The 23,441-nt window shown below is 50.6% G+C and overlaps 1 protein-coding gene across 2 annotated transcripts in view; it reads right to left on the bottom strand.

Moving 5' to 3' along the window:
* The window catches only part of vwa5b1 (von Willebrand factor A domain containing 5B1), a 273,838-nt gene extending 253,701 nt beyond the window's left edge, over positions 1-20,137 (bottom strand). Inside the window, exons 1-3 of one of the 2 annotated variants that reach the window (XM_072477742.1) lie at positions 19,963-20,137; positions 19,796-19,834; positions 3,542-3,779 (exon numbers count right to left, since the gene is read on the bottom strand). In XM_072477742.1, coding sequence (XP_072333843.1) covers positions 3,542-3,680 — 139 coding nt within the window. In that variant the 5' untranslated portion in view covers positions 3,681-3,779; positions 19,796-19,834; positions 19,963-20,137. Of the gene's footprint in view, positions 1-3,541; positions 3,780-4,175; positions 4,364-19,795; positions 19,835-19,962 lie in introns of those variants that run through there. The other variant, XM_072477743.1, reaches the window with a different exon arrangement.
* Between the last annotated feature and the right edge of the window lie 3,304 nt (positions 20,138-23,441).

Below are 23,441 nucleotides of genomic sequence, written 5' to 3'. Positions count from 1 at the left end.
GACGAGCCCTTCAAAACCTTGTGGTACCTGGGAGTGGTTCAGGCATCATGGCAACTGAGAACGATTTGCCTCATGTGATCACACATTAGCTGTAAGGTCAAAGAGTGAGAACTTTGGATCAGAAATTGGCTAGCTGAAAGAAGACAGAGGGTGGTGGTTGATGGGAAATGTTCAGAATGGAGTTCAGTCACAAGTGGAGTACCACAAGGATATGTTCTGGGGCCGTTGCTGTTTGTCATTTTTATCAATGACCTAGAGGAAGGCGCAGAAGGGTGGGTGAGTAAATTTGCAGACGATACTAAAGTCGGTGGTGTTGTCGATAGTGTGGAAGGATGTAGCAGGTTACAGAGGGATATAGATAAGCTGCAGAGCTGGGCTGAGAGGTGGCAAATGGAGTTTAATGTAGAGAAGTGTGAGGTGATTCACTTTGGAAGGAATAACAGGAATGCGGAATATTTGGCTAATGGTAAAGTTCTTGGAAGTGTGAATGAGCAGAGGGATCTAGGTGTCCATGTACATAGATCCCTGAAAGTTGCCACCCAGGTTGATAGGGTTGTGAAGAAGGCCTATGGAGTGTTGGCCTTTATTGGTAGAGGGATTGAGTTCCGGAGTCGGGAGGTCATGTTGCAGCTGTACAGAACTCTGGTACGGCCGCATTTGGAGTATTGCGTACAGTTCTGGTCACCGCATTATAGGAAGGACGTGGAGGCTTTGGAGCGGGTGCAGAGGAGATTTACCAGGATGTTGCCTGGTATGGAGGGAAAATCTTATGAGGAAAGGCTGATGGACTTGAGGTTGTTTTCGTTGGAGAGAAGAAGGTTAAGAGGAGACTTAATAAGGGCATACAAAATGATCAGGGGTTGGATAGGGTGGACAGTGAGAGCCTTCTCCCGCGGATGGATATGGCTGGCACGAGGGGACATAACTTTAAACTGAGGGGTAATAGATATAGGACAGAGGTCAGAGGTAGGTTCTTTACGCAAAGAGTAGTGAGGCCGTGGAATGCCCTACCTGCTACAGTAGTGAACTCGCCAACATTGAGGGCATTTAAAAGTTTATTGGATAAACATATGGATGATAATGGCATAGTGTAGGTTAGATGGCTTTTGTTTCGGTGCAACATCGTGGGCCGAAGGGCCTGTACTGCGCTGTATTGTTCTATGTTCTATGTTCTAACTTTTCTTATTGGTGAATGTGGCCAGCTGTTGCCAAGGAGCTCTCAAGGTTATGTGTGCAGTCAATTGGGCCTTGCTGTATGAAAATCTTGCAATTCTTGTAAAACCCAACACTCTGGTTGCCTGGACATCAGGATCAAAGAAGATTCTGACAAATTGGTGCACTTTCCTGAAGGGCTCATCTGTCAGCTCCTGTCACTGACTAGGAGATGCCTCACAGGTGGCGGCATGGTCGCACAGTGGTTAGCACTGCTGCCTCACAGCTCCAGGGTCCCAGGTTCGATTCCGGCTTGGGTCACTGTCTGTGCGGAGTCTGCACGTTCTCCCCGTGTCTGCGTGGGTTTCCTCCGGGTGCTCCGGTTTCCTCCCACAGTCCAAAGATGTGCAGGTTAGGTGGATTGGTCATGATAAATGGCCCTTAGTGTCCAAAAGTTTAGGTGGGCTTCCTGGGTTCGGGGGATAGGGTGGAGGTGTGGGCTTAAGTAGGGTGCTCTTTCCAAGGGTCGGTGCATACTCGATGGGCTGAATGGCCTCCTTCTGCACTGTAAACTCCGTGCTTCACCTGATGTCTGTGTCTATATATTTAATAATCTTTAGTGTCACAAGTAGGCTTACATTAATACGGCAATGAAGTTACTGTGAAAATCCCTTAGTCGCCACATTCCAGCACCTGTCGGGTACAGGGAGGGAGAATTCAGAATGTCCAAATTACCTAACAGCACGTCTTTCGGGACTTGTGGGAGTAAACTGGAGCACCCGGAGGAAACCCACGCACACACGGGGAGAACGTGCAGACTCAACACAGACAGTGACCCAAGCCGGGAATCGAACCAGGGACCCTGGAGCTGTGAAGTAACTGTGCTAACCATTGAGCTATGTACATGGCAACGTGGGGGGTCCACTCCCGGCAACTTGGGGGATCCACTGCCAGCTACGCGGGGGATCCACTGCTGGCAACATGGGGATCCACTGCTGGCTACGTGGGGGATCCACTCCCGGCAACGTGGGGGATCCACTGCTGGCAATGTGGGGATCCACTCCTGGCAATGTGGGGGATCCACTGCTGGCAACGCGGGGATCCACTCCTGGCAATGTGGGGGATCCACTGCTGGAAACGTGGGGATCCACTCCCGGCAACGTGGGGGATCCACTCCCGGCAACGTGGGGGACCCAGTCCCGGCAACATGAGGACCCACTCCTGGCAATGCGGGGATCCACTCCCAACAATGTGGGGGATCCACTGCTGGCAACGTGGGGATCCACTCCTGGCAACGCGGGGGATCCACTGCTGGAAACGTGGGGGATCCACTCCCGGCAACGTGGGGGACCCAGTCCCGGCAACATGGGGATCCACTCCTGGCAATGTGGGGTATCCACTCCCAACAATGTGGGGGATCCACTCCCGACAACGTGGGGGATCCACTCCCAACAATGTGGGGGATCCACTCCCGACAACATGGGGGATCCACTCCCAGGCAACATGGGGGATCCACTGCCGGCTACGTGGATCTGTCACCCCGGCAACGTGGATCTGTCACCCCGGTAACGTGGACCTCCCCAGATTCTGCCTTCCCCAGATCTATGTCTTATCAAACCAATGATTGCTGCTGACAATCTGCCCCATTGGGATCTGTTCCTTCAGAGTTAATACTGAATATCGTCCTATCGGAATGTCTTCTTATTCCTGGCCAGCATGTCAACTGAAACTCTCCGAAAGTTGCAATTGTTTTGTTGAAATGTCTGTTTCCACTTCGGGTCCTTTTGTTAATGACTGGCACCGTGGTCTGTCTACACATCCCTCTTTTCCTATTGGTGATTTTATGATCTGTATTCCATCATGGGACCATCCCAATCTCCTACTGCTGCCCATCCACCTGTTCCCTAATCCTCTGTCTTTCTATTCCCATCAATGATATAATCAACTAGTAAAGCAACAAATGATAACAGGCAGCTGATGTTCCATTCAGTGACAATTCAAGCATTTAGGTCTTTAACGTTAAACCTTTTAGGTGTCAGTGAGCAGTTTAGTGCAGTTTGACCAGAGGACTTGCTTGGCACGGAATTCGCTGCTTATTTTCTCCATTGTCAGGGATGTGGGTGAGAAGCAGCAAAACAGCAAATATTCAAAAAAGGTAAAGCATCAGGAATCAGCATCAGGAATGGTCAGAGCGGGGAAATGGAGGAGGGGATTTGGGGAGGGAGGACGAGAGTCAGCATTGAAACCCACACCTTCTCTTGCAGACCTCCCAAAGGATATACATTCTGCATTGCAGAGTTCACTGGCAAATAAATTGTAAATAGCAACATGTCTAATTCTATACAAACCCAAATCTCTTTAATATATTCCACAGTTAATGACTACATACCTTCAACAGGATGATCCTCCATGTTGGTATAAGTTAAAGATGCTGACATCCCCAGGCTGTAGCCTATCATACACGTTGTGACTTGAGATGCACTCAAGGGCAGATTGTGATTGTTCTGTCGGTTGATAAGCCCTGGCATTTTGTTGGAGTATTTTTCTTCTGTTTGGCTGGACACTCACAGACACACGTTTTTCTGTGTATAGAGAGCAATGTTCAAAGCTGCTTAATTGTCGAAAACCTGATGGGAACAAAGAAAACCAGTAAAATAAAACATCTGCATCATTTCAACAAACATTAATGCACTCACAGTCTGCTGGTTAGTCAGCTGAGTGCTTGTCATTTTGGCCGCCATAGCAACTGACTTGAGAATCGAACACAATCTGCCCTGATTTGAATCACAATATCTGCTCCAATTGTTTGTCATAATCAACTTCCGTGAATTATACTTATTTTTTATTCAGATAAAACTTTAAAACACTATTGAATACATGAACTTTGTGTCAAAACATTGTTAGATAACTATGGGCTGTAATTTCTGCGCTCCAGGGCATCGTGCTGGGAGGGTACAGTAAAGATGGGCTTGGGGATTCCCCCCCTCCCGGACGTTCCCAGGTCAGGTTTCCACAGCAATTACCTGAGAAATGCAAACTTCCTCTGGCAACTCCTCTGCACGGAGAACCATCCAGGCGGCACAGTGGTTAGCACTGTGGCTTCACAGCGCCAGGGTCCCAGGTTTGATTCCCGGCTTGGGTCACTGTTCTCCGGGTGCTCCGGATTCCACCCTCATGTCCAGAAAGACGTGCTGTCAGGTGAATTCTCCCTCTGTGTACCCGAACAGGTGCCGGAATGTGGCGACTAGGGGCTTGTCACAGTAATTTCATTGCAGTGTTAATGTAAGCCTACTTGTGACAATAAAGATTATTATTATTAAATGTGATTTAAATCACAACTTTCGGATGGTTCAGACTGTGTGACATAATAGTTTCTCAGAAAGCGCTACAAGAGTTAAAACTAATTGTAACTTCTGCATAACTGAAGGGCAGCAGGTAGCACAGTGGTTAGCACTGTGGCTTCACAGCGCCAGGGTCCCGGGTTCTATTCCCGGCTTGAGTCACTGTCTGTGCGGAGTCTGCACGTTCTCCCCGTGTCTGCGTGGGTTTCCTCCGGGTGCTCCGGTTTCCTCCCACAGTCCAAAGACTGGTTAGGTGGATTGGCCATTCTAAATTGCCCTTAGTGACCAAAAAAGGTTACGAGAGGTTATTGGATTACAGGGATAGGGTGGGAGTGAGGGCTTAAGTAGGTCGGTGCAGACTCGATGAGCCGAATGGTCTCCTTCTGCACTGTATGTTCTATGTTAATGGCTATGTTAACTATTGTACAGATCCACAGTGACCCCCACAGGACTCGCCCCATACCTTTGAATCACCAGCGGACTCTCCCCATGGGACTCCCCCCACTTTACCCCCTACACCCCCCCCCACCCCACTCCTTCCCGTGGCATAGTTCCCCACAGGACCTCAGCCACCCACAAAGGACAGCAACTCCTAACATGAACTCCCCAAACCATGCCACCCCCTCCATCCCCACAGGGACTCCTCCACCCCACCAGATCCAGCTTGGATGTTGACCTTCGTTCCACCATCCCCACCATCACCAAGCCCCAATCACCCCCCCCCACCCTCTTTAACCCAGACTGACCCAACCTGACATCCCCCCAAAGCCCATCCAGAACCCCTCCAATCAAAAGCCAAACCTAACCCTACCAGACATCCCAGCCCCCAAAATCGCACCCACTTATAATAATAATAATCGCTTACTGTCACAAGTAGGCTTCAATGAAGTTACTGTGAAAAGCCCCTAGTCGCCACGTTCCGGCGCCTGTTCGGGGAGGCTGGTACGGGAATTGAACCGCGCTGCTGGCCTTGTTTTGTATAACAAGCCAGCGATTTAGCCCACTGTGCTAAACCAGCCCCTATGTAGTTTTCTATGTAGTTACCCTTCTCCCTGTAAACCTACCTGGTTTACCGCAGCTTGTGCTGCACTGACCAGACCCCACCCGGCCGGAGTCCAGCGAGATATGGGGCGAGATTCTCCGACCCCCCGCCGGGTCGGAGAATAGCCGGGGGCTGGCGTGAATCCCGCCCCCACCGGTTGCCGAAGTCTCCGGCACCAGAGATTCGGCGGGGGCGGGAATCGCGCCGCGCCGGTTGCCGAAGTCTCCGTCACTGGAGATTCGGCGGGGGCGGGAATCGCGCCCCGCCGGTTGGCGGGCCCCCCCCGCGCGATTCTCCGGCCCGAATGGGCCGAAGTCCCGCTGCTGGAATGCCTGTCCCGCCGGCGTATATTAAACCACCTCTCTTACCGGCGGGACAAGGCGGCGCGGGCGGGCTCCGGGGTCCTGGGGGGGGCACGGGGCGATCTGACCCCGGGGTGTGCCCCCACGGTGGCCTGGCCCGCGATCGGGGCCCACCGATCCGCGGGCGGGCCTGTGCCATGAGGGCACTCTTTCCCTTCCGCCATCGCCACGGTCTCCACCATGGCGGAGGCGGAAGAGACTCCCTCCACAGCGCATGCGCGGGAATGCCGTCAGCGGCCGCTGACGCTCCCGCGCATGTGCCGCCCGGAGATGTAATTTCCCGCCAGCTGGCGGGGCGGAAATCAGTCCGGCGCGGGCCTAGCCCCTTAAGGTTGGGGCTCGGCCCCCAAAGATGCAGAGCATTCCGCACCTTTGGGGCGGCGCTATGCCCGTCTGATTTGCGCCGTTTTGGGCGCCAGTCGGCGGACATCGCGCCGTTTCCGGAGAATTTCGCCCCTGATCCGTGGATTTCAAGGCAGTAACTTTGATGGCAATCGAATTCAGTTAGCATTCCATCTGAAGCTACGGGCTGATGGGAAAGCACCTGATCTGTATCAGCAACATTGGAAAAACAAACAAATGTTTGTTCTACATACTGGCTTCCTCGAAAGTGTTGCTGGAGTTTCTTTCTACATGAATTTTGCAACTTTATGTTGGCGAAGAAATATTCTGTATATAATGTTATTTATATTTATTTCCCCATGGGATTTGCGTGTCGCTGGCTAGGCCAGCATTTACTACCCATCCCTATTTGCCCTTGAGAAGGTGGTGGTGAGCCGCCTTGTTCAATTCCTGCAGTCCATGTGGTGTAGGTACACCCACTGTGCTGTTAGGGAGGGAGTTCCAGGATTTTGACTTGTTATTAGGTTTGGTTCAGTTTAAAGTATTTCTATATAGGAAATGTGTAGAGTGGGAGGATATTACTCAGGCAAAGACATTTGGGAGCCAAAGTGGGTGGGGTGTGGGGGTGGCACAGAGTTAAGGGGGTGGGTGAGAAACATGACAAAAGCAAGTACTATCATGTTGAATTGTTTTGGGGTATTTGACACCGAGTTTAACATTTATATGTGATATTGTACATTGTTCAAATTTCAATCTCCTGGACCCTCTACTTTCCTATGAACCCCACAACTTTTTTTTGCATTCTCCACATCACAGTGTGAGAGCAATCACGCACCAAGCTCACTGGATTAATAATGCCACATGTTCTTGTTATAAAATGAAGGAAAGCAGTAAAGGGATTCAGAGCAAAACCAAAGGGGAATCTGTCCCTTCCTGCTTCAAAACGGGAGAAATGTTATGAATATTCTCTTGCAATTAATTATTTTAAAATGGCAAATTCTATAGCTAATCCAGCATATCTAGTAAATTAAAACATGATTTTTTTGTACACATACCTGGATACCATAGTTCCCATATGGTAATGTTAGGATAAACAGTGGTTATGGGTTGTACATCATGTCCACATTTTCTCTTCAAAGTAAAGTAATAGAATCATAGAATTTGCACTCCCCACACACACACTGCACTCCTCACACACATTGCACTCCCCGCACACACTGCGCTCTCTGCACTCCCCACACACACTGCACCCCCCACACACACTGCACTCCCCACACGCACTGCACTCCCCGCATGCACTGCACTCCCCCCACACACTGCACTCCCCCCGCACACTGCACTCCCCGCACACACTGCACTCCCCGTACACACTGCACTCCCCTCACACACTGCACTCCCCGCACACACTGCACTCCCCGCACACACTGCACTCCTCACACACTGCACTCCCCGCACACACTGCACTCCCCGCACACACTGCACTCCCCGCACACACTGCACTCCCCGCACACACTGCACTCCCCGCACACACTGCACTCCCCGCACACACTGCACTCCCCTCACACACTGCACTCCCCGCACACACTGCACTCCCCGCACACACTGCACTCCCCGTACACACTGCACTCCCCACACACACACTGCACTCCCCACACACACTGCACTCCCCGCACACACTGCACTCCCCGCACACACTGCACTCCCCACACACTGCACTCCCCGCACACACTGCACTCCCCACACACACTGCACTCCCCACACACACACTGCACTCCCCACACACACTGCACTCCCCGCACACACTGCACTCCCCCCACACACTGCACTCCTCACACACACTGCACTCCCCGCACGCACTGCACTCCCCCCACACACTGCACTCCCCGCACACACTGCACTCCCCGCACACACTGCACTCCCCACACACACATCCTGAATCGTTCGGATCGGGGCCGCACGACGGCGTGGGCATTTCGGCGCGGGAGTGGAGAATCCCGCCCATGGTCAGTTGAGATCCTCACTCCATGTTGAAGTCTAAACAGCAACAGATCTGTGATCAATACCTCAGCAAGGTGTTGAGCTGTGCCCATTCTGAGCCAATTGCCATTGGCTTCAGTCAAAGGTGGGTTGAAGGGAGTGAAGGAAATGGATGCCCACAACAGCTGGGGAATAGCTGCCAACTTGTGATTCCAAACCTCCATCCTCCCAGGAGAATGGTCATGCCTGGCGAGGGCTCATGTGGTTAGTCTTTCTATTATGACAAGTTTCTCCGGTAGTGGAGGCAGGCAGAATAGTGTGCGCGGGACATTTCTCGCACATGGCTCTCATCACTGTTGTCAAAGAATAATGTCTCCATGCGCAGGCATGTATACATGGGAGGGAACATCCATCTTTGGTCCTCCAGGATGTCTTTCACATGGGAGGGTTGGAGTTCTCACAACTCACTGGTTTAGCTCACTGGGCTAAATCGCTGGCTTTGAAAGCAGACCAAGGCAGGCCAGCAGCACGGTTCAATTCCCGTACCAGCCTCCCCGAACAGGCGCCGGAATGTGGCGACTAGGGGCTTTTCACAGTAACTTCATTGAAGCCTACTTGTGACAATAAGCGATTTTCACATCAAAGTAACTTGCAGGAAGATGGAATCCAGGAGACTTGCAAACATTACAACTGAAAATATATTTATAAGTGCCAGAAAATATATACAATAACTGTACGTCCATGCCACAGGGAAGATCCAGAATGTATTCATTTTTCTCACTCTGTCACTATGTCTGAATGAATTTCAGACAGCTACAGCAGATGTCAGACAGCGTGTTGACTGCTATGCTATGCTCTGCTCTCTCAGATGACTTTAATGTACATCCTCTGGAGGTCCAAGGCCTGGAAGGCTCCAGTCTTCTGAAGATCTCTTCCTCAGCCTGACCAGCTGGAGTTGGTAGGGTGACAGGCAGGAGGGATTTGGAGGGCAAGACACCCTTGAAGTACCCTGGATGAGTGTCCAGCTGACACTCCTCCACATTCTGGTGACCAAGTATTCTTCCCTGAATCCGAGAGAGGAAGGTAACTGGAGGAAAGTCAAGATGGCCTGTTCCCTCTCACCGAGCCACTGGTGAAACACCCACATGGCTAGAGAAATGGAATGCACGTCTCAACATACATTAGAACATAGAACATACAGTGCAGAAGGAGGCCATTCAGCCCATCAAGTCTGCACCGACCCACTTAAGCCCTCACTTCCACCCTAACCCCATAACCCAATAACCCCTCCTAACCTTTTTTTGGTCACTAAGGGCAATTTATCATGGCCAATCCACCTAACCTGCACGTCTTTGGACTGTGGGAGGAAACCGGAGGAAACCCACACAGACACGGGGAGAACGTGCATACTCCACACAGATAGTGACCCAGCGGGGAATCGAACCTGGGACCCTGGCGCTGTGAAGCCACAGTGCTATCCACTTGTGCTACTGTGCTGCCATTCCACAGAAACTGCTGGACCTGGGGCTCCAAGGACATTTAATGGTGCTTGCATATCATAACCATGACGTCATGGAGCATGCAGACGCATACCTCCATCTCTCATGAAGTGAAATGAAAATGAAAATCGCTTATTGTCACAAATAGGCTTCAAATGAAGTTACTGTGAAAAGCCCCTAGTCGCCACATTCCGGCGCCTGTTCAGGGAGGCTGGTACGGGAATTGAACCGTGCTGCTGGCCTGCCTTGGTCTGCTTTCAAAGCCAGCAATTTAGCCCTGTGCTAAACCAGCCCTTGGCCTCTGGCCCATCCTGCTGGATGTTCCCCTGAGCCTCTTTCAATCCCCAGCATGTGTCCGAGTCTTAGCTTCCGACTCTGACTCTGCAGGGTCCTGTTCACCAGCAGTCCTGCCTGTGCCAGAGACCTTGGTTCTCACTGCCTCTCCCTGCTTCTGTGGGCATGTGTCACTGAATTGGTCACAAATGGGTGACTCAGAACCTACGTTAGAACTATGTCAGAATAATGTACGTGTCTCTGAGCTGGGAAATGGTGGATCCTATGATGGCTGGATATGTGTGAAAGGTTCTTTGTCCTCCTCTGAGCTGGCTGTGGGGCTGTGGCCTACCTCAGCTCTTCCTACTGCCAACACAAATGGAGAAAAGAAAGAATGGGTGACTGCCTAGGTTGGCTCAGACATTAGGCAAATCACACATACCCTCGTCCAAATTCTCGCTGCATTACAGATGCTTCCTCACTGGATTGTTGGGAGAGATCAGTGCATTGTTTGGTTTGTGTCCTCTCCTGCCTTCTCTGCCGCTTCAACAATCCACCTCTCATCTTCTCTCTGCCTCCTGTTGTGGAATACTTTGTCCAGCAGAAAGACAGACTTAGTGGGCGGGATTCTTCGGCCCATCCGGGTCGGAGAATCGCTGGGGGTTGGCGTGAATCCCGCCCCCGCCGGTTGCCGAATTCTCCGGCACCGGATATTCGGCGGGGGCGGAAATCGCGCCGCGCCGGTTGGCGGGCCCCCCCGGTGATTCTCCGGCCCGGATGGGCCGAAGTCCCGCTGCTGGAATGCCTGTCCCGCCGGCGTGGATTAAACCACCTCTCTTACCGGCGGGACAAGGCGGCGCGGGTGGGCTCCGGGGTCCTAGGGGGCGTGCGTGGTGATCTGGCCTTGGCGGGTGCCCCCACGGTGGCCTGGCCTGCAATCGGGGCCCACCGATCCGTGGGTGGGCCTGTGCTGGGGCACTCTTTTCCTTCCGCCTTCGCCACGGTCTTGTAATTGATAATATGGAAAGATGTGTAATTTGAAACATGGAAGTCTGGCAATATCTGGTCTGAGAGAAACATGAGAGGATACAGGGAAATATCCCACAAAGTGTTAACAGCAGCTGCCAGGGAAGGATTGTAAAATGCAGATAGCCTTGGTCAAGCAGGCTCAGCAAACAAGATAAACAGGATTTTGAATGAAGCCAAAAACAATGGCTCACACCTTCATTGAAAGTAACTATCTTAGTAAGGATCTGGAAAAGAATGGATGAGTTCAGTTGAATTTTGTGATAATTCTAGGTGTGAAAAGTTGCTAACACCAGGTAAATTAAAGAAAACTGGAGACTATCAGTCTATGAGAAACATAATTCAAAGCCAAAATCAAAGTCAAAATTATGAGCTGAGGACACAATTGGAAAATAAAACTATAGAAATGACAGGAATTAAAAGTAACACCTCTTGAAGTCAAAGCATTTTGAACATCACAAAGGAAACAATGTAATCAGATCTATGAGATGAAGTCATGTAAAAATGAATACTTAGTTGGATTAGAAAGTTTAGATCAAAGATACTTTTTACAATGAAAGAAAATAAGAGTTACTTTACAATAACATCAAAAAACGTAATTGTTAGAAAGCAAATATAAACCTCAAGACCAGGGCAGGAACTATCAGATTCAGATCCAGAAGCAGAACTCAGGGAGAGAGAGAGAAGCAGAGAAGGAACAAGCAGCTAGACTCAGATTACAATCAGCTCGGCCATGGGAAATGGACAGGGCAGAGCAGCCGAGCTAAAATAGCTGATACATCTAAAGCAGACCAGACTTTAAAGAAGATTGATTGTCAAGTTGGGCCTGACGGCCCCTTCAACCACCCAGAAGGATCCAGAAGCAAGATCTTTTTACTTTTCTGGAAAGACAGTGATTGCATCTTTTTTTAAAAATGTTTTAAAAATATAATAATAAAATGACTTAAAGGTTTTAACCTGAAACAGTGGTTATAAGTCTACTTTACTTACTTAGCAATGCGGGACCCAGGATCGATGCTACTAAGTGGTAAGTAGATGAAATCTTCGGTGAAGGTATGGGTTATACCGGGGGATAACTTGAAAATATAGTTTGACCTGAATAGCACCCACTTAAGCTTGCATCGGAGTCGGGGAGTGAGAATCCCTGATCACCATTTAGAATGTCGGCCCTTTTTGGTATAGGGGGACTTCTAAGAATAGTGGTGAGTTTTCAAAAACAGTCTCCACCATGGCGGAGGCGGAAGAGACCCCCTCCACTTCGCATGCGCGGGGATGCCGTGAGCGGCCGCAGACGCTCCCGCGCATGCGCCGCCCGGCAAAGTCAGTTTTGCGCCAGCTGGTGGGGCGGAAATCAGTCCGGCATGGGCCTAGCCTCTCAAGGTTAGGGCTCGGCCGCTCAAGATGCGGAGACTTCCACACCTTTGGGGCGGCGCGATGTCAGACTGATTCGCGCTGTTTTTGGCGCCGGTCGGCGGACATCGCGCCGATTGCGGAGAATTCCGCCCAGTATGAGCACATTAGGTGAAAGTGCAGGTCAGAGACTGCCAATCCTGTGGCAGGTAACTCACCTCCTGACTCCCCAAAGTCTGTCCACCAACAACAAGGCATAAGTCAGGACTGTGATGGAATATTCTCTGCTTACCAGGATGAGTGCAGCTCCATAAGCTCCATGAGGAAGGTCAACATCATCAAAGATCCAGCTTCCTGCTTGATAGGCATCCCATCCACCACAAACAACATTCACTCCTTACATCACTGATGCAGTGGTAGCTAACAACATACCTGATGGCAGACTGGCACAAAAGGTGAAGTCACTTGGGATCAGAGGAGAGCTGGCAAGTTGGATACAGAACTGGCTTGGGCACAGAAGACAGAGGGTAGCAGTAGAATGTGCTTTTCTGAATGGAAGGCGATGACTAGCAGCGTTCCACAGGGATCTGTTCTGGGGCTTTTGTTGTTCGTGGTGTATATAAATGATTTGGAAGAAAATGGAGCTGGGCTGATTAGTAAGTTCGCAGACGACATAAAAATTGTGCAGTTGCGGATAGTGAAGAGGATTGTCAGAGGATACAGCAAGATATGAACTGGTTGGAGTCTTGAGCGGAGAAATGGCAGATGGAGTTTAATCCGGACAAGTGGGAGGTAACGCACTTTGGAAGGTCCAATGCAAGTAGGAATTACACAGTAAATGGTAGAACTCTTGCGAGTCCTGACAGGCAGAGAGATCTGGGCATGTCCACTGATCACTGAAAGTGGCAACGCATGTGGATAAGATGGTCAAGAAGGTATACGGCATGGGGCCAGTGGAGGAGGCATGTGGTCTGTTTGGGCTCCAATATGTGATAACCATCGATTCGCCCCTTGGAACATGGATGGAGGGTTTCGAACATGGCAGGGGCGGGGGTGGGGAGGGGGGGGCGATATGTTCCTGGAGGGGAGCTTTCCGAGTTTGAGGGGCTTGGAGGAGAAATTTGGGCTGGTAAGGGGAAATGATTTTAGGTACTTACAGATGCAGGACTTTGTACACAGACAGATCCCATCCTTCCCACGCCTCCCGCCAATAGGGATCCAGGACAGAATAGTCTCTAGAGAAGGAGGAGAGTGTAGAGTCTCGGATACCTACAAGGTGCTCATGAAGGGGGAAGAGTCCCAGATGGAGGAACTGAGACTCAAATAGGAGGAGGAGTTTGGCGGGGAGATGGAGGACGGGCTGTGGGCGGAAGCTCTAAGTAGGGTCAACTCAACCGCAACATGTGCCAGGCTCGGCCTGATTCAATATAAGGTCGTTCACCGGGCCCACATGACGGTAGCTCGGATGAGCAAATTCTTTGGGGTAGAGGACAAGTGCGCTAGATGCATAGGAGGACCAGCGAACCATGTTCACATGTTTTGGGGATGCCCTAAGCTTAGGGGGTACTGGGAGGGATTTGCGGGGGTCATGTCCTGGGTGCTGAAAACAAGGGTGGTGATGAGTCCAGGGGTGGCAATTTTCGGGGTTTCAGAAGACCCGGGAGTCCAGGGGGAGAAAGATGCCGATGTTCTGGCCTTTGCTTCCCTAATAGCTCGGCGGCGGATACTGCTGGCATGGAGGGACTCAAAACTCCCGAAGACCGAACTATGGCTTTCGGACATGTCAAGTTTTCTGGGTATGGAAAAAATTAAGTTTGCCTTGAGGGGATCTGTATTGGGTTGTTTGTTTAAAAAAAAAAAGAATGCATAAGGCATTCTGGCCTTTATCGGTCGGGGCATTGAATGTAAAAATTGGCAAGTCATGTACAGGACCTTAGTTAGGCCACACTTGGAGTATCGTGTTCAATTCTGGTCGCCACACTACCAGAAGGAAATGGAGGCTTTAGAGAGGGTGCAGAAGCGATTTACGAGGATATTGCCTGGTATGGAGGGCGTTCACTATGAGGAGCGGCGAGATAAACCCGGTCTATTCTCAGTGGAACGACGGAGGTTGAGTGGGAGTGCCGGGGCGGCAGTGGGAGTTCCGGGGTGGAGGTGGGCGTGCCGGAGTGGCAGTGAGCGTGCCAAGGTGGCAGTGGGAGCGCCGGGGTGACAGTGGCCTTGCCGGGGTGGCAGTGGGCGTGCCAGGGTGGCAATGGGCGTGCCGGGGTGGCAGTGGGCATGCCGGGGTAGCAGTGGGAGTGCCGGGGTGGCAGTGACCTTGCCGGGGTGGCAGTGGGCATGCCGGGGTGGCAGTGGGCGTGCCAGGGTGGCAGTGGGCGTGCCGGGGTGGCAGTGGGCATGCCAGGGTGGCAGTGGGCGTGCCGGGGTGGCAGTGCACGTGTCGGGGTGGCAGTGCACGTGTCGGGGTGGCAGTGAGCATGCCAAGGTGGCAGTGGGAGTGCCGGGGTGGCAGTGGCCTTGCCGGGGTGGCAGTGGGCATGCCGGGGTGGCAGTAGGCATGCTGGGTTGGCAGTGGGAGTGCAGGGGTGGCAGTGGGAGTGCCGGGGTGGCAGTGGGCGTGCCAGGGTGGCAGTGGGCGTGACAGGGTGGCGGTGAGCGTGCCGGTGTGGCAGTGGGAGTGCTGGGGTGGCAGTGGCCTTGCTGGGGTGACAGTGACCTTGCCTGGGTGGCAGTGGGCGTGCCGGGGTGGCAGTGGGAGTGCCGGGGTGGCAGTGGGAGTGCCGGGGTGGCAGTGGGCATGCCGGTGTGGCAATGGGTGATCCGGGGTGGCAGTGGGAGTGCCGGGCTGGCAGTGGGCGTGCAGTGCTGGCAGTGGGCGTGCAGGGCTGGCAGTGGATGATCCGGGGTGGCAGTGGGAGTGCCGGGGTGGCAGTGGGAGTGCCAGGGTGGCAGTGGGAGTGCCGGGGTGACAGTGGCCTTGCCGGGGTGGCAGTGGGCGTGCCGGGGTGGCAGTGGGCATGCCAGGGTGGCAGTGGGCATGCCAGGGTGGCAGTGGGCGTGCCGGGGTGGCAGTGCACGTGTCGGGGTGGCAGTGAGCGTGCCAAGGTGGCAGTGGGAGTGCTGGGGTGGCAGTGGCCTTGCTGGGGTGGCAGTGGGCTTGCCGGGGTGACAGTGGGAGTGCCGTGGTGGCAGTGGGCGTGCCTGGGTGGCAGTGGGAGTGCCAGGGTGACAGTGGGCGTGCCAGGGTGGCAGTAGGCATGCCAGGGTGGCAGTGAGCGTGCCGGTGTGGCACTGGGAGTGCTGGGGTGGCAGTGGCCTTGCCGGGGTGACAGTGGCCTTGCCGGGGTGACAGTGGGAGTGCCGGGGTGACAGTGGGAGTGCCAGGGTGGCAGTGGGCATGCCAGGGTGGCAGTGGGCGTGCCGGTGTGGCAGTGGGCGATCCGGGGTGGCAGTGGGAGTGCCGGGGTGGCACTGGGAGTGCCGGGGTGTCAGTGGGCATGCCTGGGTGGCAGTGGGAGTGCCAGGGTGACAGTGGGAGTGCCAGGGGGGCAGTGGGCATGCCAGGGTGGCAGTGGGCGATCCGGGGTGGCAGTGGGAGTGCCGGGGTGGCAGTGGGAGTGCCGGGTTGGCAGTGTGAGTGCCGGGGTGGCAGTGGGCGTGCTGGGCTGGCAGTGGGAGTGCCGGGGTGGCAATGGGCATGCCGGGGTGGCAGTGGGCGTGCTGGGGAGGCAGTGGGCGTGCCGGGGTGGCAGTGGGCATGCCGGGGTGGCAGTGGGCGTGCTGGGGAGGCAGTGGGCGTGCCGGGGTGGCAGTGGGCGTGCCGGGGTGGCAGTGGGCGTGCCGGGGTGGCAGTGGGCGTGCCGGGGTGGCAGTGGGCGTGCCGGGGTGGCAGTGGGCATGCCCAGAGCCTGACCCCCGTGAGCCTCTGATATATTTAATTAGCCTATTGGGTTATTTAAATGTGTAAATTTGGATCTTGCGAGGTTGAACTGCCTCGTCATATCACCAAGTCGGGTACGATAAGGCCACTCGATCGCACCTTAGTCTAACGTTACAACAGGAACAGCACCCACCACCTATAAGATGCCCTCCGAGCCACTATCCTGGCTGGAATTCTGTGATTGTTGCAATTGAATTTTCCCACCTGCAGCATAGAGCCGCCAATGGGTTTCCCGGCGATGTGAGGAGGTTACAATGGGAATTCCCATTGACAATCAGCGGGAAGATAGAATCCCACCGGTAGCCAATGACACGTGATTAGCGGACCAGAGAATCCCGCCCCCTGTCTTGGAACTGCATCACTATCCCTTCATAACTGGTGGACCACATTCCCGGCAGCTCTCCCTAACAGCACAGTGGGTGTACCTATGCCACATGGAGTGCAGCAGTTGAAGAAGGCGGCTCACCAACACCTTCTCAAGGGCAATTACGGATGAGCAAAGATAAACATACTGGCCTAACTGGCGACATCCCCATCCCCGAAAGCTGATGTGAGTTGTGGAGTGGATGAGGTAACTTATCCGTTTCCTTTACTGCTGGACACCGTGGGCTCTGGCCTTGCTGGTGACCTCCTCGCATCCACTGTGGTCAGGCAGGAAAGCCTCCTGCTCCCGTCTGTTGGGAAGGGGACCCCCTGCCTTTCGTCGACGGCCTGTAGAAGAGTTATGCTCTGGAGAAGAATCTCCAGGGATGCATCACTGACTTATGGGATCAGAGCTTACTGTGTCTATTAGAAATTCTCCCAGTCTCCAATCATCCTGGCACATTGACTCAATGGTTCCCTGGAGGCCTTTTAAATATGGCACTTGGACAGGGCGATAACATCTTCCTACCCGTCCAGTGATGCTGTGTGATCTTCATAGCTGCTTAATTAATCCGTTGCCATTTTGTTGCAAAAAGTGGGCACAGCGCACAATTTGAAAAGAGGGATTATTCAGAATGATAATGAATTGGAAAAGAAGATGAGCGAATGGGGGAGAAATAAAAGAAAGGGGTTGATCGGGCATTAAGTGCTCCCTTCAACTTTCTTTGCATCTTCCCAAGAGTGACATTTACTGAAGTCTACATAAACTGATGTTCCTCCAATACTTGCGGCAAATGCTCTGTCCTCTCCCAGTGAAGCTGAATAATGGAGAGTTACTGGCTATTTAACTATTGAAGGTATTGCCTCTGAGCCCAATTCTGTTCTCATTGATTGGCCGCAGGAATGAGAGCCAGAACATTGGATGCTTTCTCCAGCCACTAATTTTTGTCAATACAAACTAGTATTTGAATACAGAACAATGCACTGTTAGGCAAACCTAAACTGAAACTCATCCCCCCGTCTCAAATCAGCTGATCCAGCACAAAATAGGGATCAAATCTTGGACCGTCTGGCTAGCCACAGACAGCTCCTACCGAGCTCTGCTGTTTCTCCTGAAGGGCGTGCCTTTGCCAACTAATCCTTGGACAATAATCTGAATGGTGACAAATTCAGGTCAGAGTCTCTGATCTAATACATTGTACCGCTGTGCATTCAAAGATGTTTTGACTGTTACTGATCAAACAAATAAAACTATGTTCTTAAAATTATACAAGAAATAAATGCTCAATACTCTTTGTATTTCATCTATTTTTACTGTTCAGGGGTTATGCAGAATACATAGTTACCAGGCAACCATTCAACACAGTATTAAATACATAATCTGTCTGATTCAATTTAATCTGACTGTCAAGGAAAAGATTAACTTTTGAATGAAACAAATGGCCAAGCCGTGGATGCAATGACTCAGCAGCAATCCTGTATCTGCTCATCTCAGGACATATCACAGACACAGGTTGAGTAAAATTAAAGGGGACAAGTGCATCAGAAATACTTTGATGATGAATTTGCTTTCTCCGCAAGGATGTGTTTAAAATAAGTTACCAAATGGAGAAAGTTTCCCTCCAAAAACAGGAGTCAGTAATTAGACAAAAACAAATTGCAATGGGCAAGTGTAATAAAAAAAAAGTAAACTCTCATTCATGGAACATAGAACAGTACAGCACAGTACAGGCCCTTCAGCCCACGATGTTGTGCCAACCATTTATCCTAATCTAAGGTCAACCTAACCTAGAACCCTTGAATTTACTGCTGTCCTTGTGCCTGTCTCAGAGTCGCTTAAATGTCCCGAATGACTCTGACTCCATCACCTCCGCTGGCAGCGCATTCCACACACCCACCACTCTCTGTGGAAAGAACCTACCTCTGACTCTCCCCTGTACCTTCCTCCAATCACCTTAAAATTATGTCCCCTCGTGACAGCCATTTCCGCCCTAGAGAAAAGTCTCTGGCTATCCACTCTATCCATGCCTCTCATCACCTTGTACACCTCTATCAAGTCACCTCTCTTCCTGCTTTGTTCCAGTGAGAAAAGCCTTAGCTCCCTCAATCTTTCTTCATAAGACATTCCCTCCAGTCCAGGCAGCAGCCTGGTAAATCTCCTCTGTACCCTCTCCAAAGCATCCACATCCTTCCTATAATGAGGCGACCAAAACTGGATGCAATATTCCAAGTATGGTCGAACCAGGGTTTTATAAAGCTGCAGCAAAACCTTGCGGCACTTCACAATGATTTGATTTAAAGCAAGATATCCTAGCTAAATAACATGTTACTCTAAACTGGGGTCATCCACTTAAAATAATTGCTTATACCAAACAATAGAAGCTTACAGATAATCAGGTTCCCCTCCAAGCCACACCCCACCCAGACTGGGAAATATATCGCCGTTCCTTCACTGTCACTGGGTCAAAAGCCTGGATCTCCCTCCCTAAGAGCACAGTGGGTGTACCTACACCTTGGGGGACTGCAGCGGTTCAAGAAGGCAGCTCAGCACCATCTTCTGAAGGGCAATAAATGCTGGCCTAGCCAGCAACACCCACATCTCATGAATTAATTTTAAAAATCATGCTGGTATGGAAATACCCTGGGTTTGACCAGGTTTTTTTAAAAAATAGTGTCGGTTGAAAAGATAATTTAGGATTTCTTAAACACACTGTGTAGTAGTCAATTAAATTTCAGATTTCAAATATGCAGAACAAACCTTAAAGCTATTCCCAACCTTATAAATTCAAACAATACTCTCAATTGACATTAACAGTAGAAACATTAGTTTTACATCACATTTGGTTTGGTTATTTTTCCTTTCAAGCAAAGCTAGTTCAGGAATTCAGTGTAATACCTTGATGACATTGTATCCCCGGAATGATTATTTTTGTCATATCTGGATTTCTCGGCAAATGCATTTCAAAAAGTGCAATTTAGTTTGAAGGGTAAGGCTCAGTTCATGAAATGGGAATGTCTCTTTCAATACAATAAAAAGTAACATCTTCAACTACATGGTTATGAACTCAGAATACAGAAGTCACCCTTATTCAGGAGCGGAAATTAAAAGGAAATTAAATGCTTACCTTTCAGCCTGTTGGAAAATGGTTCTCAGTGTCACTTTCCTACCTTGGCCAAAATCCCAAAAGAGAAGGTGAAAAAGAATCTTGTGAGTAACTGAATCTGCGATGGTGCCTGAAACTCAACACCCCACAGATTTGCGGGCTTTGTGACTCTTCAATACAAAACAAACCTCTGTCAGCAACATGTGTCAATCTAATGGCATCTTCTGTCATCTAAGGCAGTGATGCTGCCTTTACATTACTGATTACCTGCCAGCATTAGTCATTCTAAAGACTATTTGCAAGACTTGAACGTGGGAGCCTTAGATGGAAATATTCGATGTGGCAGACTCTGTAACTGCGTTATAAGGACATCATTATCCAGATTCGTCTGTTTGTCAGCATGTAACCATGGCAATCGATGCGTAGCGAGTTTCTTCCTCAAAGGATGCTGCAAAGTCTGCAACTACATTTGTGTCTTGCACCATACAATTAATTCGATTCTGCTGCTTGGGAACATTTAAGCCGTAATTTCCATCAGACAGGTACGAATAAGCCATATCATTTATTACTATTAAAAGAAAAGAGATTTGTCAAATTCATTGCAGAATGTATTAAACTGGAAGCAACATGTTTTTAACAGAATATTCAATATTTCCACTCTGCCCAATATAAAAGTACAAACTCTCATCCCTTCATTGTTCCATGTTGTAGACATAGAGCAATCTCAAATTTCTCCAAAGCAGGCGGAGAGATGCAGTAATTTAGAATGCTTGTTTGCGGTGCCTGCAGCCTGGATCAAATACAGTATGGTGAGTCCGAGAAACATTTCATGTGTCTAATGAATATAAAAAGGGTTTCAATGAAATTATTTTGAACAGTCCCAGTAGGCAGTGCCGTAGTGGTATTGTCACTGGACGAGTAATCCAGAGACCCAGTGTAATGCTTTAGGCTCTGGGGACATGGATTCAAATCCCATCACAGCAGATGGTAAAATCTAAATTCAATCAAACATCTGACATGACGAATCAACTGATGACCATGAAACCATTATCGATTATTGTAAAAACCCAGCTGGTTCACTAATACCCCCTGAAATGGCCTAACAACCCACTCAGTTCCAAAGGCAATTAGGGACGGACAATAAATGCTGGCCCAGCCAGCAATGCCCACATCCAATGAATGAAAATAGGCTCAAGTATGCCCCCAATTTAAGACAAAATGATCAATCTTACTCACTGCTTTCCATAGTTTTGAAGCCCAGTTGCAGTTTGTGTCATTGAACCAAATTGAGATTTGCAAGAAAGTATCTCTAATTTATAGAAAATGGTACATTTTAATACTCAGTGATGATTGTACCTGTTTTGTAGGCAATTAAATTGTAGGTAATTGTAAGCTATAAATAGCAATGAAACAGAATAACTGGAGGTCTTGTTCATCATGGCCAGGTACCTCAACCAGGCCAACTTCAAGTGTGTCCTCCAAAACTCCACCAACACATCTCCTGTCCCTCCAGGGGCCCCAACATCCTGGACCACTGCTACAAAAACAGCAAGGGTGCCGACCGATTCATCCCCCGACCACACTTTGGAAAATCGGACCATAAGATGGTTCTCCTTCTCCCAGCATACAAGCAGAAACGTAAGCAGGGGACTCCAGTTAAGAAGGTTCTGAAATGCTGGTCCAAGGCAATGGAAGAGCTCCTCCGTGACTGCTTGGATCAGTGGACTGGTCCATATTCAAGAACTCAGCGGCCAACCTAAATGAGTATGCCACCACCATCAGAGACTTCATCGGTAAGTGTGTCGATGACTGTGTGCCAAAGAAGGTAGTAAGTGTGTTCCCAAGCTAGAAACCATGGTTTAACCGGGAGATCCACTCCCGGCTGAAGTTGAAGTCTGAGGCGTTCAAGACAGGCTACCTGACCTATAAAAACATTCCAGATACGATCTCCACAAAGCCATCAGGGATGCCAAGAGGCAATACCAGACTAAGCTAGAGTGACAGACTATCGACACGGCCCCTCGTCGGTTGTGGCAAGGCTTAAACAACATAAGGGGTTACAAAAGGGGTTTTGCACTGAGTGCTGAATTTGGTGCTTTTTGAGTGCGATAGTGAGAGTTTGGTGACAGAGGGAGTGCTGAATTTGGTGCTTTTTGAGTGCGATAGTGAGAGTTTGGTGACCGAGGGAGTTGGGTGAGGAGGGAGTAAGGTGCTCCTTTCATTTTGTTTCCGACATTTCCGCAAAGAGTGTGAAGAGAGCCAGGAGTTTACAGGAAGTGTAGCTGACTGGGAGCAGAGTCGAAGGGCGGAGATCTAGTTAGTCCACACAGCAGCTATATTCTTTAAGGTAAGAGGGGATGGAGGCTAGGCCAGTTACATGCTCCTCCTGTAGGATGTGGGTGGTGAGGGATACCACCGGTGTCCCCGCTGACTATACCTGCGGGAAGTGCACCCAACTTCAGCTCCTCAAAGACCGTGTTAGGGAACTGGAGCTGAAGCTGGATGAACTTCGGATCATCCGGGAGGCAGAGGGGGTGATTGAGAAGAGTTACAGGGAGGTAACCACACCCAAGGTACAGGACAAGAATAGCTGGGTTACAGTCAGGGGGAAAAAAACAAACAGGCAGACAGTGCAGGGATCCCTCGTGGCCGTTCCCCTTCAAAACAAGTATACCGTTTTGGATGCTGTTGGGGGGGATGACCTACCGGGGGAAGGCCCTAGCGGTCAGGTCTCTGGCACGGAGTCTGGCTCTGGGGCTCAGAAGGGAAGGGGGGAGAATAGAAAAGCAATAGTTGTAGGAGATTCAATGGTTAGGGGAATAGATAGGAGATTCTGTGGTCGCGAGCGAGACTCCCGGAAGGTATGTTGCCTCCCGGGTGCCAGGGCCAGGGATGTCTCGGATCGTGTCTTCAGGATCCTTAAGGGGGAGGGTGAGCAGCCAGAAGTCGTGGTGCACATTGGTACCAACGACATAGGTAGGAAAAGGGGTGTGGAGGTAATAAACAAGTTTAGGGAGTTAGGCTGGAAGTTGAAAGCCAGGACAGACAGAGTTGTCATCTCTGGTTTGTTGCCGGTGCCACGTGATAGCGAGGCTAGGAATAGGGAGAGAGTGCAGTTGAACACGTGGCTGCAGGAATGGTGTAGGAGGGAGGGCTTCAGGTATTTGGATAATTGGAGCGCATTCTGGGGAAGGTGGGACCTGTACAAGCAGGACGGGTTGCATCTGAACCAGAGGGGCACCAATATCCTGGGAGGGAGGTTTGCTAGTACTCTTCGGGAGGGTTTAAACTAATTTGGCAGGGGAATGGGAACCGGATTTGTAGTCCAGCAACTAAGGTAGCCGATATTCAGGACGCCAAAGCATGTAATGAGGCAGTGGGGAAGGGAACACTGACAAAGGAGAGTATTTGCAGGCACGGAGATGGGTTGAAGTGTGTATACTTCAACGCAAGAAGCATCAGGAATAAGGTGGGTGAACTTAAGGCATGGATCGGTACTTGGGACTACGATGTGGTGGCCATCACGGAAACTTGGATAGAAGAGGGGCAGAAATGGTTGTTGGAGGTCCCTGGTTATAGATGTTTCAATAAGATTAGGGAGGGTGGTAAAAGAGGTGGGGGGGTGGCATTATTAATTAGAGATAGTATAACAGCTGCAGAAAGGCAG

Source organism: Scyliorhinus torazame, chromosome 16 (genome assembly GCF_047496885.1).
Source record: "Scyliorhinus torazame isolate Kashiwa2021f chromosome 16, sScyTor2.1, whole genome shotgun sequence".
Taxonomy (NCBI): Eukaryota; Metazoa; Chordata; class Chondrichthyes; order Carcharhiniformes; family Scyliorhinidae; genus Scyliorhinus; species Scyliorhinus torazame.
This window is presented reverse-complemented; position numbering and strand designations above follow the sequence as displayed.